Consider the following 20,408-nt stretch of genomic DNA (forward strand, 5'->3'; position numbering starts at 1 on the left):
AGCGCTCTATGCCCTGCCCTGTGGACGTTCCCGGGGACACAGAGAGCAGCTGTGGAGCACGTGCGTGTGGGGGACACTGCAGTGTCGTGGCTTTAGAAGTGGGCCCATCTCATCTAACTCTATTTGCAGATGACGCCACACGCTTTCTTGATGGCTCTTCCTTCACGTTAATGGCCTCATAGGACACAGATTTCTATGCCTTCATTACGATTTCTCATTCCTTTCGATACACGTTCACTCCTAGTCTTCCGTGTGTTGAGAATCAGAAATGGCAGTTCTTCCGCTGGTTCAGGAGCGTCTGATATTACTCCAGCGTCAGACCCGCAATTCTGTTTCTCCTCCTTTTCCTTATCTTCCTTCTCCTCTCGTTCTCTCCCTCCTCTGTCTCTGTCTCTCTGTTTGTCTCTCTCTTTCTTGTTGTGATTTTTACGTCTTATTATTTAACCTGTCATTTCCTTCTAAACTAAAATATTGGGAACTATTCCTTTATACGTTCACCTTTGCTGTGACTATACTCAGTTACTTTCTAAATTCTCTTTATTCCGGGATGACTTTTTGAGGATTATGAAATTTATTCCTCTGAATCTAATATTAGGGATTTCTGGTCTTTTTCCTTTACCTTTGGCTACGTTATTTTTCATGTAGGGATTTCTCAGAATTTTGAGTCAACTAGACTTTTGACCTAGACAGTTATTAGTTATAAGTTATTAGTCTCTCTCTCAGTCCCAGCTACTTTTCCCAGTTCCTGTATGTGGAACAGTGACACTGGCCGTACAGAGTTATGGTAAATATTTAAGGGCATAATTGATATTGTTGGTTTAAATTCAACTTTTCTATTTAAATACAATATAAATGTGATGATGGTGATGATGATGATGAAATTATAAAATTTAACTTATTTCTAAAGTATATTCCATACCTTTCCTGAAAAATTTGTTAAAAGCTATTGAAGGCTAACTTTTCTGCCATCATTCTCTGTATCTATTTCTAGTAAATAATTGCAAAACAAATGTTAAAATGCTTACATACTAAATGCTTCAATGCTAACCAAATATGAATTAATGGCAAAATGCTTAACATTATCCTGATAGTAATCTGCCAAAGGTTTAATCCTCTTCTTTAACTTTTGACTGACATCTTATACTTACCCTCCAATCATATTATTAACATAGCTTTCTTTCAAGATTTTTCAGTTGTCTGATCATAAGTAAACACTTGCCGTCTCTGGCTCTCATTTTCAAACAGAGGCGACAACACATCCTTCAACCCTGGTGTTGATATTTTACCGACCACGCATGCTCCAGGCCTCTCTGCTGCATGTCTGGGTGGGGAAATGGGCTTCAGCTCAGCAGTAGGGATCCAGAGGGATCGAGTCCCTGGTTTGACATCCCTCAATCCATGGGGCTCCAGCCATTCCCTGGGGCAAGGAAGCCTGGGTGGGAAGGAGACTCCTACACGTGCCTTTTACTTTCTTCCTAGGATGAGAAGAGTCCCAGGGATACCCCATCCCTACTGTGTAACCCAATGTTCAGCACTCCACCGTCCTCCTTCAATCTTGTCATCTCATTGTGCGTTTTATTGTGCCTTATGTCAATCATTACACTGATGTCTGCCTTCATCCCTCGCATTCTAAGCTTCATAAAGCTTTGTGCATCTCCCACAATGACCGCTTCTCCTTCCTTTCCAATCCCCAAAAGGTTTCCACCATTCCCTCTGGAATTCTGCTTCATTATCTGTAAAATACTCTGAATCCATACTATTTCCTGACCTTCCCCATCCTTTCTCCTGAATACTAGTCTTTTCTATTCAACTATCTGCTTGATATCAAAAGAGACATTTTAAACTCCATGTGCCTATACCTTAACCCTAAATTTCTCCCCAAGTCGCCCTTTTACAAGAACAACCAAGTCACAGGCCTCTCCATCTCAGTGGATGGCAACTGCCTTCTAGCCATTGCTTGGGCCAAGCATCGGGCTGACTCCTTTCTCGATCTCACAGCCCACATGCAGTCCTTCAGCAAACCCTGCCGGCCCCACCTCCAGAACATATCCAGGATTCAGCCAGCCCTGACCATGATGCTGCCAGGGCCCTTGTCTGAACTTCTGCCCTCCCCCACTGGATACACATTCCCTTCCTGACGGTGGTCCTGGCCAGCCTCCGGCCCTCCCACTTCCATTCGCAGCACAGCAACTGGGTGACCCGTTAGCACCCAAGACAGTGGCACCATCTCAGCGACCTCCCGTTCAACTTAAAGTCAGAATCTGCACAGACCCCAGAGGTCTGAACCTCGATCCTATCTCTGGTTCTCTCCTTCTTCTCTTACTTCTGTTCCTTCTGCATCAGCTGCCCTGGCCTCATGGTGGCTTTGCACCAAAGCAGACACTTTCCAGCAGAGGGCCTTTCCCCCACCTACGGCTTCTGCATGAAATTCCCTTTGCCCTGATGTCCCCCGGCCTCATTCCCTTTCCTCCTTTGTGTCTGCTGAAACCCAGCTTCTCAGTGGGCAGCACGCAGCCCACCCCCCAGAGCCCACCCAGAGCCACCTTCCCAGTCCACCTTCCTGGCTAATGGAGGCTCTATTTTCTCATGCAGTGTGTGCCAACTTCTAGTGGATTACAGTGTTCTCATATTTATTAGGTTTATTTTTATTTATTTATTTTTTGCCATTTAATGGTAGAATGTAAAGACCATGAGGGGAGGGATTGTTGTCACTTGACAATGGCACGTTCATCGATGTATCCCAAGCATCAAAATGTTGGTTTGTGTGTGGTTATCACTCAGTGTGTATTTGTTGAATGAAAAAATGATTGACTATCTAGGGAGCAGAATTAAATGATGGACCTGAAAGTGTTTTGTGATATTAATATATTGCAGTGATATAATAATAATAAGTTTATTATAATTATTTATAACTAGACAACTACTGGCCAATAAAGTTTAATGCCAAGTGCTAAGTGAGTAAAATTGATTTTGGGGTACAGAGAAAATTGGAACAGAGGCTTAGTTTGCTCAGGTGATGGATTCTATTGACGTGGTAACTTGGCATGTCTAGGTGCAGTCCCTTTGAGCCACCTGGGTTTTGATTCCCTGTGACATCACAGTGACACCTTTGAATTATGCCTTGGCTCATACTAATTCCATAAGTCACGTCTCGATGTTGTACTCACTAGGAATGTGGGGACCTTTATATATAAACTTATATGGACTGAAACCTTTTTTTAAAAAAAATTTACTTTCATTTTTTTTTTCTTTTTAAAGAAGTTTTCTCACTCTGTATCCCAGGCTGGAGTGCAGTGGCATGAGCAGAGCTCACTGCACCTTCGAACTGCTGGGCTCAAGGGGTCCTCCCACTTCAGCCTCCCAAGTGGCTGGGATCCCAGGTGTGCACGACCACACCTGGCTGACTTTGCCACGTTTTATTCACCTCTCTTCACCTGAACTGCACAGTTGAGCTGCTCCCTCCACAAATGGGATGTCTTGGGTCTTCTGTTTTCCCCGCCACTTCCCCACTACTGTGCATCTCTCTGTTGTTGTACGTTGGGATTTTTTCTACCTCAGATAATCATGTTTTCTTTTCCTTACATATCCTTAAGCACTGCTCTGATAATTACTAATGAAATTCTTTTCTTCCCTCTAAGGAATATTTTAAAAATCAATCCCCAAAATTAAATTCTATATTTTCCTAAGCTATAACTTCCAGAACTGTCTGTCTGGATCTATGTCTATATATCCTGAAGACTGGATGATTTTTTTCAAATAACTAATTTGATCAGTTCCTCTGCTCCCACACCCCTAATCTCTAATCAGGTGACTGTTTTATCAACTGAGTTAAATAAGTAAACTCATTTTTTCTAGCATGTTGGGAAGGCCTAAAGGGAGAGAACCGGGAGAGGGTGGTATGTGGAGCTGGTCAGGAGTGGGAAGTAAAATAGCCTCATTAGCTGGCAAAGTGCTGGAACAAATTTAGAGTGATGATTTCAACTCCTGGCATCCCAAGGGCAGAGGAATTGGGAACACTGGGATTTATTAAACCCACCTGCTCCCAAGCACCAACCCTCAACGCCTGCTTTCGACGGGCTCCTGGGGCCGTGTGTGGGTCTGCTCTCCAGCACGCAGGGAGGGGGGAGTGGTCTGCATATGTGCAGAACACACCTTCTACAAATCTGCGAATTCTACATGTTCACTTGTATGGAATGTTCTCTTCACTCTCCAATTCTGTGACTCCATGTACTCAAAAGTACCCAGACAATCGTTTCGATAAATTTCTTAGTCAATTGACTCAAAGTAGTCTGATTTTTCTCTGATACTGCCTGCCTGATTTTAGGGACCCAATTTCTATTTATTTATTTGTTGAGTTATTTATTTTCTTTCTTTCTTTCTTTTTAAAAGTTTTCAGCCTTGTGATGTCATTTTTGCCTTTATGAGAACATTGAAAACATGGTTACATATATGTAATCTCATTAATCTAAGTAATGGTACCTGCTGTGTTTCCTTCCAGTTAATTTTTGGAACTAAAGCACAAACCCATGTATGCCAACATCTCCCTTTAAAATCAAAAGATAAACATACCTAAAACAGAATGGGTTACCCGGGTAGCTCCTTAACTTAGTAATAAACGTCATATTAATTAATGCACCTATGAATTTATTCCACTGTCTAGGACAATGGGTTCTTCTTTATATACATAAAATTATCAGTGAAAAGATAATGTCACAATATTTTTGCCCTATTTTCAGTAGATATAAGAAGAAAGAAACAAAAGAAAAGGCATGATTCTGTTCTAGGTAGGATGGGATGGATTATACCTCAGCTATTTTTTTTTTTTTTTTAGCCACATCATAATTCCTGGGAACAGGGGAGGGAAGAAAATGGACCATTAGTATTTATGTCTTTAGAAAAACAATGGATTAAGTCCCCGAATTTTACTTACGTGAGATAGTAAATTCTTTTTATATCAAGGGATAAATTCTCATGGTCCTCATTTTCTGTCCGGAACCCGTGGGAGTTTGGAGAAGTTGATGTGATGCACACCTACAACATGCCCCTGTGCATGTGCTGATGATCCCTGCGGGTCTGAAGTTTCCCCAGTGCTTGGGGGGAAGGACCAGACCACCTTCAAGGTCCTGCTCCAGTCTTTCCTCAAGAGAGATGCATAATTCTGTGATTGCAGTAAACCCTTCTGCACAAATATCAGGGTCTATTGGATGTATAGCACAACAGGTCAAGCCTGAGACACCTTCCTTTTTGCCCACATCTGGAATTTCACCTGGCTGCACCACCTGTGTGCACCCAGAAGGGTAGAAGACGTTGCATGATCTGACGGAGGTCCTCTCGCTAGCACTATACCCTCTGCATTCTGACTTTCAATGTTACCTAGCAGCATACGAGTAAAAATGGTGAGTAGATTTCTGGATGTAGGAGCTCAACTCAGAAGTCTGCTCATGTCAGTTGGCTTGTTGCATAAAGAAGCCACACGGAGTGCCTGAGGGGATAGAAAAGTAGACAATGAAGAACGTCCTCCTTGCTCTTGGAAAGTTAATAGATGATGACAGACACACCAAGACACGAAAGTACACAAACAACACATACATTACTACTCATTATTTAATTATAACGAAGCAATACACTTACCAATGCAAAATTATTTTTAAAGGATGAAATATAAATGTGCTAAGGAGACAATATATGAAGAAACAGAAAATAAAGGGTTTTTGGGGTTTTGTTTTTTTATGTTGGGACTGGAGTTTGTTTTTTAAAAAAAGATTTTTCAGGCAGAAGAAAGAAATGAGATCTGAGATGTGAGTTTTATTTTGACAAAATAAAAAGAGCAATGAAAAGGGTATTATCAGCTTCTTGGGGCAGGGGAAATCAGGACCCCACGGGCTTGTGTGTGGGACAATTTAGGTCTGTGCCCTGCTCTGAAAACCTAGATTCCATTTCCTACTATTGTACAATCCTGCTAGTGTAGCCCCACTTTTTGTGAGTTTAAAGCTCTTTAATTGTCAAGAGTAAGAATTATTTTTAAAATTCTTTAAAATTAAGAAAGCAAACTAATTTTTTAATTTAAAAAGTTAAAAATTAAAAGTAAACTAAAATGTTTACTCACATGACTGTCCCCACCCTCCAGGAACTGAAAAAACATACATGTGGTCAACTCGTGGTCTGAGCGTGAGGGTTTCTGAGACAGAGCTGTGCGTCTGGGGGCCGTGGCTGCTCAGGCTGTTTGATCAGCACCCGTAAGGAGAGAGAAATTTTACCTCGTGACACACTGTGGGCACACACACGCCCAAATGTACAAGTTAAACAATCATTTTACAAAGCAGTAGTCCCCTCCATGTGGGTGAGCTGCTCCCCTACCTTCAATTCCAGCAACATCATATCTGAAACCATATGTCTTCAGTGATTAGATTCACTTCTTGAGCTTTCCATGGGTCACCATTCACGTTTGTGGGGAGAACTCAGGTGCCTGCAGCTTAGTGTGTGACACTGCCTTTCAGGGTTTCTAGCGCTGAGTCACGCAGAGGAGACGCTTCCCTACAGCAGGGAAGACTCGAACTGCCACGTTAGTTCAGTGAACCAACCAATCGCTCATTCCCTGAGCTGAGCTCCTACTCTGTGCCAAGGTATGAAAGACAAAGTGATGAAATGTCACCCCGTCTCTCCCTTCACCAGGAGAGGAACTTGACAGAGTAGTGACAAATTCATAGGAAAATACAGAATAATTTGCTATGTCCAAGAAATGGTACATAATTAGTGTAAATACAACAAAATTTACAGTGGCTATAGAAGGTCCCTATAAGATGTAAATTCTGCGGGGGCAAAGAGAGCTGTAAATATTGGCCGTAATGCTAACAAGGAGCTCTACACAGAGGGAAGAAAACTAACCATATTCTTTCCAAAGTTTCAATTTGGGGGAGAAAGTATTTGTTCCTTCCCAGAACCTTTCGGAAAGTGAAGTTTCCATGTATCCCTGTAGGACCCCTTTCTTCCGTGGAGAGAGGTGTCTGCTGGCAACAGGGCTTACAGACACTCCTTTCCAGAGCTGTAGTGGCAAGACAAGTGCCCAGCTTGTGTGTGTTTGTTTGTTTTGGGGGGAGAGAGAGAGAATGTCTGTTTCCCAGTTTGAAAAACAGCATCTTAGCTCAGTAGACTCAAGTGTGAACAAGTGCATTCATGCAAATCTGGGAGCTTCGATAAAGACAGACCTCTGGCCAGCCAATGTACACACATTTGTTGAACGCCTGAGTGAGTGGGGCCGTCTATTTTTTAAGGGGAGAAAGAGGCAGCATTTTGGTTAAGAACTGACAAGATGGGAGGCATTGCCATTAACGTTCCCTTTCTATTGTTGAGAACTTGGCTATGAGGAAGTCATCCTTACCTTCACATCACAGTTGAGAAAACAGGAAGAGTCAGAAGATCTGAACTCAAGTTATCATGAAAACCAATCTCATGTCTTTTCACTGCATTTGACCTTATTTTCAGCTCCTTGTTCTCACTTTTCTCTTATTTCACAGGATTCACAATTTTAGGGCCATGAAATTGTGTAACACTTTGTTATGAAATACCACATTTTTATGGTGATTGAAAATTTGTTTGTCTTTTTTTCTTGCTACTTTCCTGCCTTTCTTCCTACTTTTTTCTTTTTTCAGTTTGTTAATATTTAGAAAAAAAAATACTAAGGGAAATGAGAAAATGATCTCTGAAAAGGAGAATGGTAAACTTAAAAAAATATATTAACACATTTTAGAAACCCCAGAAAATGATTTGTAGAAAAATTTCCTAGTATCTTATTATATTATAAGCATCTGTATATGTGCATTAACAGAAAAAACCCCAAACTCTGTAGAATAAAGAGGTTTATTCTGAGCTGACTATGGGTGACTGAGGGCCAGGGATCTGTGCCTAGGAAGTCTCGAGGAACTGGTCCTGAGGTAGTTGGGTTACAGTTAAGTTTCATGCATTTTAGGGAGAGAGGAATTTTAGGTAGAATCGTGAGTCAGTACATGGAAGGTGTACGTTGGTTTGGCCTGAACAGGCAGGACATCTGGAAGTGGGGCATTACGGGTTATAGGTAGCTTCAAAGATTCTTTGATTTGTAGTTGGTTAAGGAAATAAAGCTATGTCCAAAGGCTTGGAAAGTGTTAAGTTAAAATAAGGAAGGCTGTAGATAGACACAAGCCACACTATAGGGACCCAAGTGATCTGCGAAGCACAATGATGGTCTGCAGGTGATTTGACCTTTGCCCTGCATAGCCTTGGGTCCTGTGCATCATTCAGCATCTTACTGTCACAAGGAATCTGTTTTCTCAGCCTTATGAACTCTGTTTTCACGTCAGTGCTGGTCAACTGTTGTGTGAAAACTCCGAAAGGGAGGGAGTGTAAAGAGGCGTGTCTGACCTCCCTGCCCCTCACAGCCAAGAACTCAGTCTCAGGGTTGCTCCAGCTCCCCTTGGCCACGAGGGCTCTGTTCAGTTGACAGCAGGCTTAGGATTTTATTTTAGTTCACATATGTATTTTTTTAATTTCAAAAGAATCCATGATTATTGGTTATTATATTTAAAAAAGGGATCATGTAAAAATGAAAGTCTCCCTTAACCTCCATTTCACTCTCTGGAGTGAGTCATTTTAACAATTCAGTGCATACTTCCAGATATGGGCTATAATTTAACATAAATACATTCATGCGATGCTTTGTGATGGTGACATGTTCTGAGAATCATGTCATTAGGTGATTTTGTCATTGTGTGAGCATCCTGGGGTGCGCCTGCTGCACACGGCCACTTGGTGTGGCCTGTTCCTCCCGGGCCCCAGGCCTGCACAGCACGGCACTGTGCTGGACGCTGTAGGCAGCTGGGACACGGCGGTGAGTATCTGTGCATCTAAACACATCTAAACATGGAAACGGTGCAGTAAAAGTACAGTATAAAAGGTAAAATCTCGTACACCTGTATGGGGCAGGTGCTGCAAATGGAGCTTGCAGGACTGAAGTTGCTCTGGATGAGTCAGTGAGTGAGTGATGAGTGAATGTGAAGGTCATCACTGGGACATTACTGAACACTCCTGTAGACTTGATAAACACTGTGCACCTAGCCTGCAATAAATTTATAAAATTATTATTTTCTTTTCTTAGTAATAACCTTAACTTACTATAAACTTTTTATTTTGTAAAACTAATAATTTTTTAACTTTTTGGGAATAGCACTTAGCTTAAAACACAACACATTGTATAGCTGTACAAAAATACCCTCTTTTTCATATCCTTATTCTGTAAGTTTTTTTCCTATTTACATTTTTTAACTTTTTAAACTTCTTTTTGTTGAAAACTAAGACACAAACACACACATGATCCTAGGTCTGCGCAAGGTCAGGATCACCAATATCACTGTCTTCCACCTCACATCTTGTCACCCCAGAAGGTCTTCACGGGCAATAACACGCATGGAGCTGTCGTCTCCTATGACAAGGATGCCTCTTCTGGATCCCTCCTGAAGGACCTGCCTGACGCTCTTTTTGAGGAGGTGGGACCCCCAGAGATGTGGTTTGTTGTTGACCAAAGTGTTGTTATGCAGCAGCACATGACTGTGTGTGTGTGCATGTGTGTATGGAGAGAGAGAGAGAGGGAGAGAGAGTTTGTGACCAAAGGTAATGGAGTCACACTACATATAATCTCACTGAACATTACAGCTTGCTTTCCACTCGTTTGAATTTAATTTTTTTTTTTTTTTGAGACAGAGTCTCTCTCTGTTGCCCAGGCTAGAGTGTCGTAGCGTCAGCCTACCTCACAGCAACCTCAAACTCCTGGGCTCAAGGGATCCTCCTGCCTCAGCCTCCTGAGTAGCTGGGACTACAGGCATGCGCCACCATGCCCAGCTAATTTTTTCTATATATATAATTTTAGCTGTCCAGATCATTTCTTTCTATTTTTAGTAGAGATGGGGTCTCACTCTTGCTCAGGCTGGCCTCGAACTCCTGAGCTCAAATGATCCGCCCACTTCGGCCTCCCAGAGTGCTAGGATTACAGGCGTGAGCCAGTGCGCCTGGCCTACACTCATTTGAAATTAATATCTTTTTTTGGACAAAATTCCTGGTGGTGTCACATATATATTTATTCTAATTTATTAATTGTTTCCAGTTCATAATGGTGTCATTATCTATTAAATCATGTCTGTAACATTAAACATATACATTCTTTCTACTTTCTATTTCAATCAATGTTATAATGAAGACTTTTAAGGATGTGTAGTTACTGATCCAGGGTTGATAAATGCAGGGCAGAATGCTAAATGTGGAATTAATTAGGCAGGAGAAAAACATGTAATTTTAAATTTTATGGAAGGCAGATATTTCTTTTGTTAAAATAACATGTACAATGTGAAGGTATATGTGTATTTTCAGCAGTAATCTGTTTTTTGAGATCTCTCCAAAGATACTATTCCAATTTCAACTCTTATCAAGAATTCATAAGGATAGCTTTATTTCCCATACTGTTCCAAGCTCTGGATATTACCACACTGTTCAGTATCTACCTACCTGAAAAGCAAATATCTTTATATGTATATTTTAATTTTTATATTCTCGATCATTAGTGAGAACATTTCTAATATGTATAAGTCACTTGTCTGTAAATCATTCATCTTCCTATGAACTGTTTCTTCAAGTCATTACCTATTTTTATTTTGTAACATCTTTTTCATGCCAAAAATTTGAAAAAAAAATCTTCAGTGAGGTAGCCTTGCTGTTGTCTCATTGGATTTTCTTAGTATTGTCATTATTTTTAGACTTTAGTAGTGTTTTTTAGACTGTTGATTTTTAAAAAATATGCAACCAAATTTATCCACAGTTTGCTTTTCAGTTTTTGAGAATTGCAACTCAGTTTGTGAAGTTTACTTAGATCCAAAAAGATCAGGAAAATAAAAACCTATCATGCTTTCTTATAGTAGTTGTATTTTTCAATGTTTATATATATTTTTTGCATGGTGGCTCATGCCTATACTCCCAGCAGTTTGGGAGGCTGAGGCAGGAGGATCACTTGAGCCCAGAAGTTCGAGGCTGCAGTGAGTTGTGATCACACCACTGCACTCCAGCCAGGGCAGCAGCAGGAGACCCGTCTCCACAATAATATTTGTAATTTGTTTTGGTGTAAGTCTAAAGAAGGGATCCACACTGCCCTCCTCCCCCACAAGTGCCTTGTCAGTTATCATGTCTTGGTTACTATATTTGCAAAGTCTGTTTAGATATATGTTAAGATAGTTTCTTTTCATTAGTTTTTTTTTTTAATTCAGAATTTCTCTGGCTACATTCATGGGTTTATTTTTCTATTCTGTGTTCACATGACACATCTGCTTTAACATATGTAGAAACGTTTATACACACACAAAGGTATATATGCCAAAATTTTATATATTTTTCATAATTTGTTTTTTTTGTTGTTGTTGTTGAGACAGAGTCTCACTTTGTTGCCCAGGCTAGAGTGAGTGCCATGGCGTCAGCCTAGCTCACAGCAACCTTAGACTGCTCGGCTTAAGCGATCCTACTGCCTCAGCCTCCCGAGTAGCTGGGACTACAGGCATGCGCCACTATGCCCGGCTAATTTTTTCTATATAGATTTTTAGTTGTCCATATAATGTCTTTCTATTTTTAGTAGAGACGGGGTCTCGCTCTTGCTCAGGCTGGTCTGGAACTCCTGACCTCGAGCGATCCACCCGCCTCGGCCTCCCAGAGTGCTAGGATTACAGGCGTGAGCCACCGCGGCTGGCCTTATTTTTCATAATTTGAAAATGAAATAAGCAGGGTAAAGGTTTGATTATTACCATTTCAGATGAGAAAACTATGAAAAGGTAAATGAACTCTCTGAGATCTCATAATTATGTCAAGCTGCCCAAGTGACTGTAACAGAAGAGTTTGTTGCTATAGCCCAAGATGTATTGAATCTGTCTCTACATCTGTCTGTAAAATTGTGGTTTATCTTATCAAATAGGCTTTTCTTCAGATGTGATGCACTGTTGAATTTGGAATTTGATAGAGGTTTCTGCACATATGTGTGATTTATTGCATTAAAGTTGTATTATCTGCTACATTTTTTCCCCCTCAAGCAGTATATAGTACTTTGGAAGAAAAAAAACATATATTCTATCTCTTCAGTACCAGACCCAATTAAGAGAGAGAAAGAGATATTTTACAGGTTCTGTTGCTTTAGTAATATTATCATTTATCTACTCAGGTAATTAAAAATTACCTGAAAATGATGACCAAATGAATGAGGTGTTTATTTGGGATCAAGAGTAAAGTGCTCTGCATATAATGGATATTTCCTGAATACTTTTAATATTAACAGATTATTTGAGAGTTCTGTGTTGGGTCTTTGAGGTTTTTGGCAGGAGCTTAGTCACCTGGGTCTCTGGAAGAATGAATGGTTGGGCCGTGGCAGAATTTATCTTGCACTTCACTGGGGTTAGAGACACCTCAAGCAGTGGTTAAGGTTGAAAACTTTTAAGCTGTATTTCCTAGGTTTAAAGTCAGCTCTGTCTCTTTCCACATACGACAGTTTTCTTAACCCACATATGTCTTAGTTTCGTTTTTTTGTAAGTTTGGAGAAAATAATAATAGTGGCAACCCCATATTGTTGTTGTTTGGGCTAAATGAATAAATGTAAAAGGAGACAAGAGTGACGGGCTTATAGTAAGTGCTCTCCTAATGTCAGCTGGTGATATCATTAGTGTTGATCTTTCTGTTCAGGGGCAGTAGAGGTGGAAGGAACCAATGACAGCTCTACAGACCATTTCATCCTTGTGGGGTTCTCTGACCACCCCCGTCTGGAGAGGATCCTCTTCATGGCCCTCTTGATAGCCTACCTCCTCACCCTGATGGGGAACACCACCATCATCCTGGTGTCCCGGCGGGACCCCCACCTGCACACCACCATGTACTTCTTCCTCACCCACCTCTCCTTCCTGGACCTCAGTTTCACCACCAGCTCCATCCCCCAGCTGCTCTACAACCTTAATGGCCATGACAAGACCATCAGCTATGTGGGCTGTGCCATCCAGCTCTTCCTGTTCCTGGTGCTGGGTGGTGTGGAGTGCCTGCTCCTGGCCATCATGGCGTACGACTGGTTTGTTGCTGTCTGCAGGCCCCTACGCTACATGGTGACCATGAATCCCAGGCTCTGCCAGGGCTTGGTGTTGGTGGCCTGGGGCTGTGGGGTGGCCAACTCCTTGGCCATGTCTCCAGTGACCCTGCGCTTGCCCCGCTGTGGGCCCGCAAGGTGGACTACTTCTTGTGTGAGATGCCAGCCCTGATCTGGATGGCTTGTGTCAACACTGTAGCAGTCGAAGTCACCATCTTTGTCCTGGCGGTGGGCATTGTGCTGTCCCCCTTGCTGTTCATCCTGGTCACTTATGGTTATATCGTGAGGGCCGTGTTGCAGATTCAGTCGGCATCAGGGAGGCAAAAGGCCTTCAACACCTGTGGCTCCCATCTCACTGTGGTCTCACTTTTCTACAGAAACATCATCTACATGTACATGCAACCAGGAACCAGCTCCTCCGGGGACAAGGGCAAGTTTCTCACCCTCTTTGACAACATGGTCACCCCACTGCTGAACCCCCTGATCTACACCTTCAGAAACAAGGAGGTGAAGGGGGCACTGGGAAGGCTGCTGCTGGGGACAGTGAGGTAGGGAAGGCACAAGGGCATCTGCAGGGCCTCCCACCCTGGCCCTGTCCCTCGACTCCACCAGGGCCAGTGGTGACCGCTGGAATTCTGGGATCAGATCTGGTCTTAGCCTGCAACTGAACTGACTTGCCTTCTCCTGGACTTCTGCAGGCTGTGTTAGTTCCAACATTGTATGTTTTATGAGTGAAATGTGCAACACATACCATCCAAACCCCTCTTGTCGATCTATAAAGCAGATCCAAAGAACACTGGGATGAATAGTTGTAGAAATGATTTTCCACCAACTTATACCAGAGTGCCAAGTAGGAAACAAATCTTTTATTTTTTGCTTTTTTAAAAATTTCAGCATATTATGGGGGTACAAAAGTTTAGGTTGTGTATATTGCCCTTGCCCCCACCCCCTGAGTCAGAGCTTCAAGTGTGTCCATTCCCCAGACCAGGCGCATTGCAATGATTATGTATGTATACACCCATACCCTTCCCCACCATCTGCCCGACACCCGATTAATGTTATTCCTATATGTGCTCTTAGGTGATGATCAGTGAAACCAATTTGATGGTGAGTACATGTGGTGCTTATTTTTCCATTCTTGGGATACTTCACTTAGTAGAATGGGTTCCAGCTCTATCCAGGAAAATACAAGAGGTGCTATGTTAACATTATTTCTTATAGCTGAGTAGTACTCCATGGTATACATATGCCACATTTTATTAATCCACTCATGTATTGATGGGCACTTGGGTTGTTTCCACATCTTTGCAATTGTGAATTGTGCTGCTGTAAACATTCGAGTGCAGATGTCTTTTTTATAGAATGTCTTTTGTTCCTTTGGGTAGATGCTCAGTAATGGGATTGCTTGATCAAATGGTAGGTCTACTTGTAGCTCCATAATGCTTTCCACAGAGGTTGCACTAGTTTGCAGTCCCACCAGCAGTGTATGAGTGTTCCTGTCTCTCCTCATCCACGCCAACATTTATTGTTATGGGACTTTTTGATAAAGGCCATTCTCACTGGAGTTAGATGATATCTCATTGTGGTTTTAATTTGCATTTCCCTGATGATTAGAGATGTTGAGCATATTTTCATATGTTTGTTGGCCATTTTTCTGTCTTCTTTTGAAAATTTTCTGTTCATGTCCTTTACCCACTTTTTGATAGTGTTGTTTGATTTTTTTCTTGCTGATTTTACCCCTAAATGTATTTCTTCAGCATATTCTGAGATGGCTGCCAGAGGGCAGCCATCAGAATTGACCCCGTGAGGCTGTCTTTGGTGGTGGAGATTTGCAGTCTGTAGAGAATCTGCTTTAATGCAGCCAGACTTTCCCTCATCAGGACACACGGAAGAGTAACTGAGTCTGACACCTCAGAGCTCTGAAAAAGACAATTATCACCTGTTCTTTCTGAGAGCTGCCAGGTGAGAGGTTTTGTGAACAAACAAGACCACCTGTGCTCCCCGAGCTGCTTCTTTCTCCCCCCGTAGCCTTTCCTGCCACTGCAGTCCGGATTTACCATGTGACCCATTTGGGGCCATGCTCTGAGCCCATGTTCCTTCTGTAACCTCAAGACGGTATATGAGCTTCGGCACCTCACTGGGGGGTGGGTCTTCATTATGAAGGTTCCCGAGGACACGTGTTAAAGAAGTGCCTGCGCCTTTTCTCCTGTCAATCAATCTGCCTCATGCCAGTGATTTTCAGTGAAACTCCAGGGGCCAAGGGCCTTCGCCTTTACAGTACCACTGAGGGTGATCAGCTATGGAGCACCCCTGGGGAGGGGCACTGAAGTTGCCGTGGTCCCTGCCTCTGGAGAAAATGACCCCAAGAAAACAAAGAAAGCTTGTGTGACTCTAAAGAATGAAGTAGTTGGTTTGTAAGGTGGGGATTGATTTTTGTTGTTTCCTCTGATCATCTTCTGACATGGAGTCACCAATAAATGTAGTTGCTGTGGAATCGTAGGAGACTCAACTCTTGGCGTCTAAGCCAGGGAAAGTTGCTTTCACCTGAGCCTTGTGCTCGTAGGAAACAGTCACAGGTCAGACACCCCGCCCTTCATGCTACAGCAGTGGGCTCACTGCAAAGGCAGGCCCTGCCCACGAGACTCAGGTGAGTCAGCTGTACACACTCCCACAGTCTCCTGGGGGACTCGAATGACCACCTGGTTTAGCTGTTTTGCAAGTCTCCAGGCCCCTTGTTTTGCTTGGAGACATTGCTTGTTAATGAATTTTCTCTGTTACCTCAGCCTGGATGAAGTCACCTCCTTTAATTGTCCTGTGCATTTGGTTTCACAGCCATTTTTTCTACACTGTGCTAAAAAATTAAGATAAAAACCATCAAAACATGAGGCAGAACAGAATAGAACTGTCCTTTCCCTAGGTGACTGGCTTTCTGTCCCAGTCGCTTCCTGATGGCTACTACTCTTTGTACAGGTGTCCTTCCTCTCCTATGCCTCTCTGCAAACAGCCACTGCATTTCGTTTTCTGTCTCATCCTCCTTTTCTCTTCTTTTTATCTCTCTTGAAACTCCTATTTAATTCTTTTTTTTTTGTAAATTTACTATAGCAATGGCTCCTTCTTCTATTAATGTCACTTCTACCATGCATACTATTAAAATATAATTTTGAGAATAAAGTACACTCATGACTCATATAGTTATAAAAATAAGCACATGTTAAAGAATTTGTGTTACTCGTAAGATCTGAGGGAACTAGGTGGATGTTATAATCAGCTCAATGGAAAAGTCAAGCTGGTATAAATTTACAAAGCACAGAAATGTTGAGCTGAATTGCAAAAATGGAGCCACTGGCTTTCCACTGGGAGGAAGGAAGTCGATATGTGACATGATATGATTTGCATATCCATCAGTCACCTATAACTTACCAGGAAGTGCAAATAGCTCAAACGCAAGAAAGGGCTAGAATCTGATAACCTGATAACCAGAAGGCTGTGCTGTATAAATGATTTGTAGTTTTTCACTGAAACACAACTATGGTTCCACCTTGCTAACAATAGTTAACACTTTTGAGGTGCTTGGTATGTGGCAACCACTCTGGAGATTTATCTGTACTTACTCATGGAACCCTCCAGAAATATGGGGAGTTTGTTTTACAAAGGAGAAACTTAGGGCTCAGAGATTTTAATGTTCAGTTACTGGGGGAATGGGAATTTAAATAAAGCTGTTCTGATTATAGTATCTCGATGCCCAAGCACTCAGCTATGCTACTTGTATAGTGCCCTGAGCAGGTTGAGTTCTAATAATCATGCAGGTTCCAGAATATAAAAGAATTATATTTTTCTACCTGAGAAGGTACTAATTATTCATTTAATTGTATTTTTTATTTTAACTGAAATAAGGTTTCCACCTCCCACCATCGACATTCTCCAGTGAATCCTCTAAATAGTACTCATTATGTGGAAATTTGTGGAAATTAATAAAATTTTGGAGAAGCCCAAATGAAAACTTCCCTTCACCTTCTGAAGGTTCACTGAAAATCCACTGACCAAAGACAGATGAATAGGAGGAATGGCATTCAAATGTATTAACCTGCCTGAGAGTCTACAGAATATAGAATTTCAAAGATATGGCCAGATGGTTGACACTTATGCCATCCTGAGGATACAGAAAGACGGGGGGCTTGGATCTCAGCAAAACAGGATATGGTAGGGGAAGAAGAGAAGGCCTGGCTAGCAAAGGTGGTTTTGTTATGTAGGTAAAACCTCACAGGTTGCACCGCTCAGAAAGAATAGATGGTAAATATTTCTTTGAGATCCTTACATGTTACTTTGAGATCTTTAAAGGTGTCAGGCTCTCACTGAATCTTTCCTAGATTCAGACAAGGGAGGATCTCACAGAAAGCCTGGTTGAATCAATATGGATTTTTCTCTACAGATGCAAATCTTCCCTACAAAAGATAGCTTTGCAGCGATTCTTGTGTTTCTAGTCCTTATGAATAGCCATCTTTAAAGAAATCAAGAAGTGTATTTTGGGGTAAAATATTTTGGTTTCCTTCAAAATTGTGTCATCCAAATGATGACCAGGATGGCTACATGGTAGAAAGCAGAGCTTTATTGGTGATCTCAGTTTGCAAACTAGGAAGAAATAGTCTCTGGTGTGGGCTGAAGGTGCTGTCTTTTCAAAGGGGAAGGACAGATTGGGTTCGATGCCTCATGAGGCTGGTACCATACACATTCAGCAGATTTGGGAGAAATGCTGTACATATTTATAAGGGGAGCTGAGTGCATGTGCAGTGACTAAACATGTATAGAACATACATCCCATGCTCACTTTGGGGCAAGGTTTTAGCATTAAAATGAGATAGAATTTGTCTCTATATGTCAAAAGGTGAACTATAGGACACAAAGACAGTTTGTGGACAGCCTCTATAACCTGGCTGGAACTGGGTTAAAGTCTACAATAGCTTATCATAAAAGAATGCTTGTAAAGCCAGTCCTCTGCTCAATCAGAAGTGTGCTGGTCAGGGTTGTAAGTTAGTCTGACAGCTCCCACTGTTAGAGTGTTTGGCAAGGGTGTGTTTTTCTTATGGTCATAGGAATTTAGAATTTTGCCATGCCAGCCTGGCCCTCAACCCTAGATCCATAGGTGACTTTTATCTTCTTAATCTCAGAGCCTATCTTAGTTGATAAAAGGACGTCTGTTTTGTTCTCTGATATCACATTTATCATGTACGATATTATGTACTTTCCTTAGTTGATGAATTGTCTAACTTGGTGCTTCTTGACCTATTTATTTTTTATTATTGCTACTCCTAAAATGACTTTTTACACTTTTTTTATTACTCCCTCTCCCATGGAACTTTAATACATGTAGGGAAGTTTAAATGTTCCCCCTAAATGTTTGATACTTTGAGTCTATAAAACAAACGGAAAATCAACAGATTAACAGATCAACAGGGAAAAGCCTTATAAGTTTATTATGTGCACACTTATGCACTGACACCAGACAACATATAAAAACTCAAAGGCAATATGGTTGATGCTTAAATATTCTCTTCACTGGGGAGAGAAGAGATGGGGGATTGTAGGGATAAATGATTTTCAGGAGAAATGAATGAGCCCAAAGAACAATGGCCTCGGATCAAGTTTCTCTGAACTCTGAGGGAGGTGTCTTCATATGTTGTGGGACAGTGAAGGGAGGAAAGGTTGTCAAGCAGAGGCTGTCTTGTTATGCAGGTGAAAATATCTCAGAGCTTCCCTTGGAAAGAATAGATGGCAGCCTGCGGCTGAGTTCATCTAGATCCAGGCAAGGGAGGGCGGCTCAGAGAAAGCCTGGCTTTTTACTTCACCAAAGCAGAATTTTCTCTACAGATGAAAATCTCCTCCACAAAAGGCAGCTTTGCAGGGTTATTCCTGTCTCAGACCCTCTAAATGGCCATCTTGATATATGTCGAAGACATATGTTTTGAGATAAAGTAATTTGGGTTTTTTTCTATACCACAGAAATAATATGTTGTATATTGTTGGAGCAAAGGAAGTGTCACTGAAAGATCAACTCACAATAAGACAAATTAATAAGCCAAAAGTATAGCAAATTTTTTTACCATGCACATGGATAGAATCATAGAGTGATTGCCCAGTATCCCAGTGGGGTCAAGGAGCTCACATACCCTCATTTTAGAGGGGTAGGAGGAGATGAGGAGTATAGGTAATTCTGTTGAGGGGCAATAAATGATTACTAGGGAGAATGAATAGATACTTGGGAGAATGAATGGATGGGGGGAAAGAGATTGAGTTGTACATGATTCTCTTTGGAAATTAAATTAACCTGAGAGACAGGCATTATTTTTAAAATAGGTTGGACCAGGTGTGGTTGCATTCTTGATCTTCTTTCCTGCAATAGATATTGAGATAACAGGGAGGGCAAGAAAAAAAGTTATTCTTCTTGATGGGTCCCTCTGGTCTTTATGGGAAAAGCCCCTTCTAGGGAAATCCCCTTATAAGTGTCTGTTGATCACTGAGGGCCTTTAATTCAAAATACTCTTTACACCAAAGAATCATATTTTGTCGTGAAATTCCCTGAGCTCCTTCAATATCTATGTATGTGCTATAGACCTCTGGAGGGCCACAAACAATTGCAATATCTGAGATTTTTTTCTAATCTCCCAGAATCCATTTTTATATCCCCTTGGGGGTGATATCACCTTTGATACCATCAGATATGGCAGAAGATATACAGCCACTAGATGAATAAATTTTCCAAAATCTTCATAGAAAATTTAGAGTACAGACCTTTAAGTTTACTGAAAAGCTAAATCTCTTTATTTGTTTATTTTTTTACTAATACATAACAATTGTACATATTTATGGGGTACACATGATATATTGGCAAACCAATTTTAAATAATGAGATTCAGAAAGTAATGCTCAAATACAGAGCTTATCCGAGCACACAGCTTGAGAATGGCTACACAGAAAACACTGATGCCAAACAGATGGTGTCAGCATTCCAGAGTGGAGAAGTTAAGGTTTCACTTACATAGGCAGAGACAGAGGTGTTCCAGCAGGATTATGGCATATTCCATACAAGACTGGTGCACACATTACAGCGACCTGATTGGTTACAGATTGCCACAGTCCAAGGAAGATTATCACTCTGTGAGGGGAAACAAAGAGCTGAAGGGGTCTTATATCCGATCCCACTTGGTCTTCCTAATTATCTATAGTACAAGAATAAAGAAGGGAGTGTATCTATAAATCAGAGAAACAAAGGTTACAACTGCATGCT

The 20,408-nt window shown here is 41.5% G+C and overlaps 1 protein-coding gene across 1 annotated transcript; it reads left to right on the plus strand.

Annotated features, from left to right (window-relative positions):
* The first annotated feature begins 8 nt into the window (after window positions 1-8).
* On the plus strand, window positions 9-13,678 carry LOC138382897 (olfactory receptor 2W3-like). The gene is given in 6 exon segments (XM_069467509.1): window positions 9-60; window positions 3,856-3,896; window positions 8,729-8,863; window positions 9,414-9,642; window positions 12,736-13,254; window positions 13,257-13,678. Coding segments are annotated over 6 exon segments (1,398 nt in total).
* The last annotated feature ends 6,730 nt before the right edge of the window (window positions 13,679-20,408 follow it).

This window comes from Eulemur rufifrons, chromosome 4, assembly GCF_041146395.1.
Source record: "Eulemur rufifrons isolate Redbay chromosome 4, OSU_ERuf_1, whole genome shotgun sequence".
Lineage (NCBI taxonomy): Eukaryota > Metazoa > Chordata > Mammalia > Primates > Lemuridae > Eulemur > Eulemur rufifrons.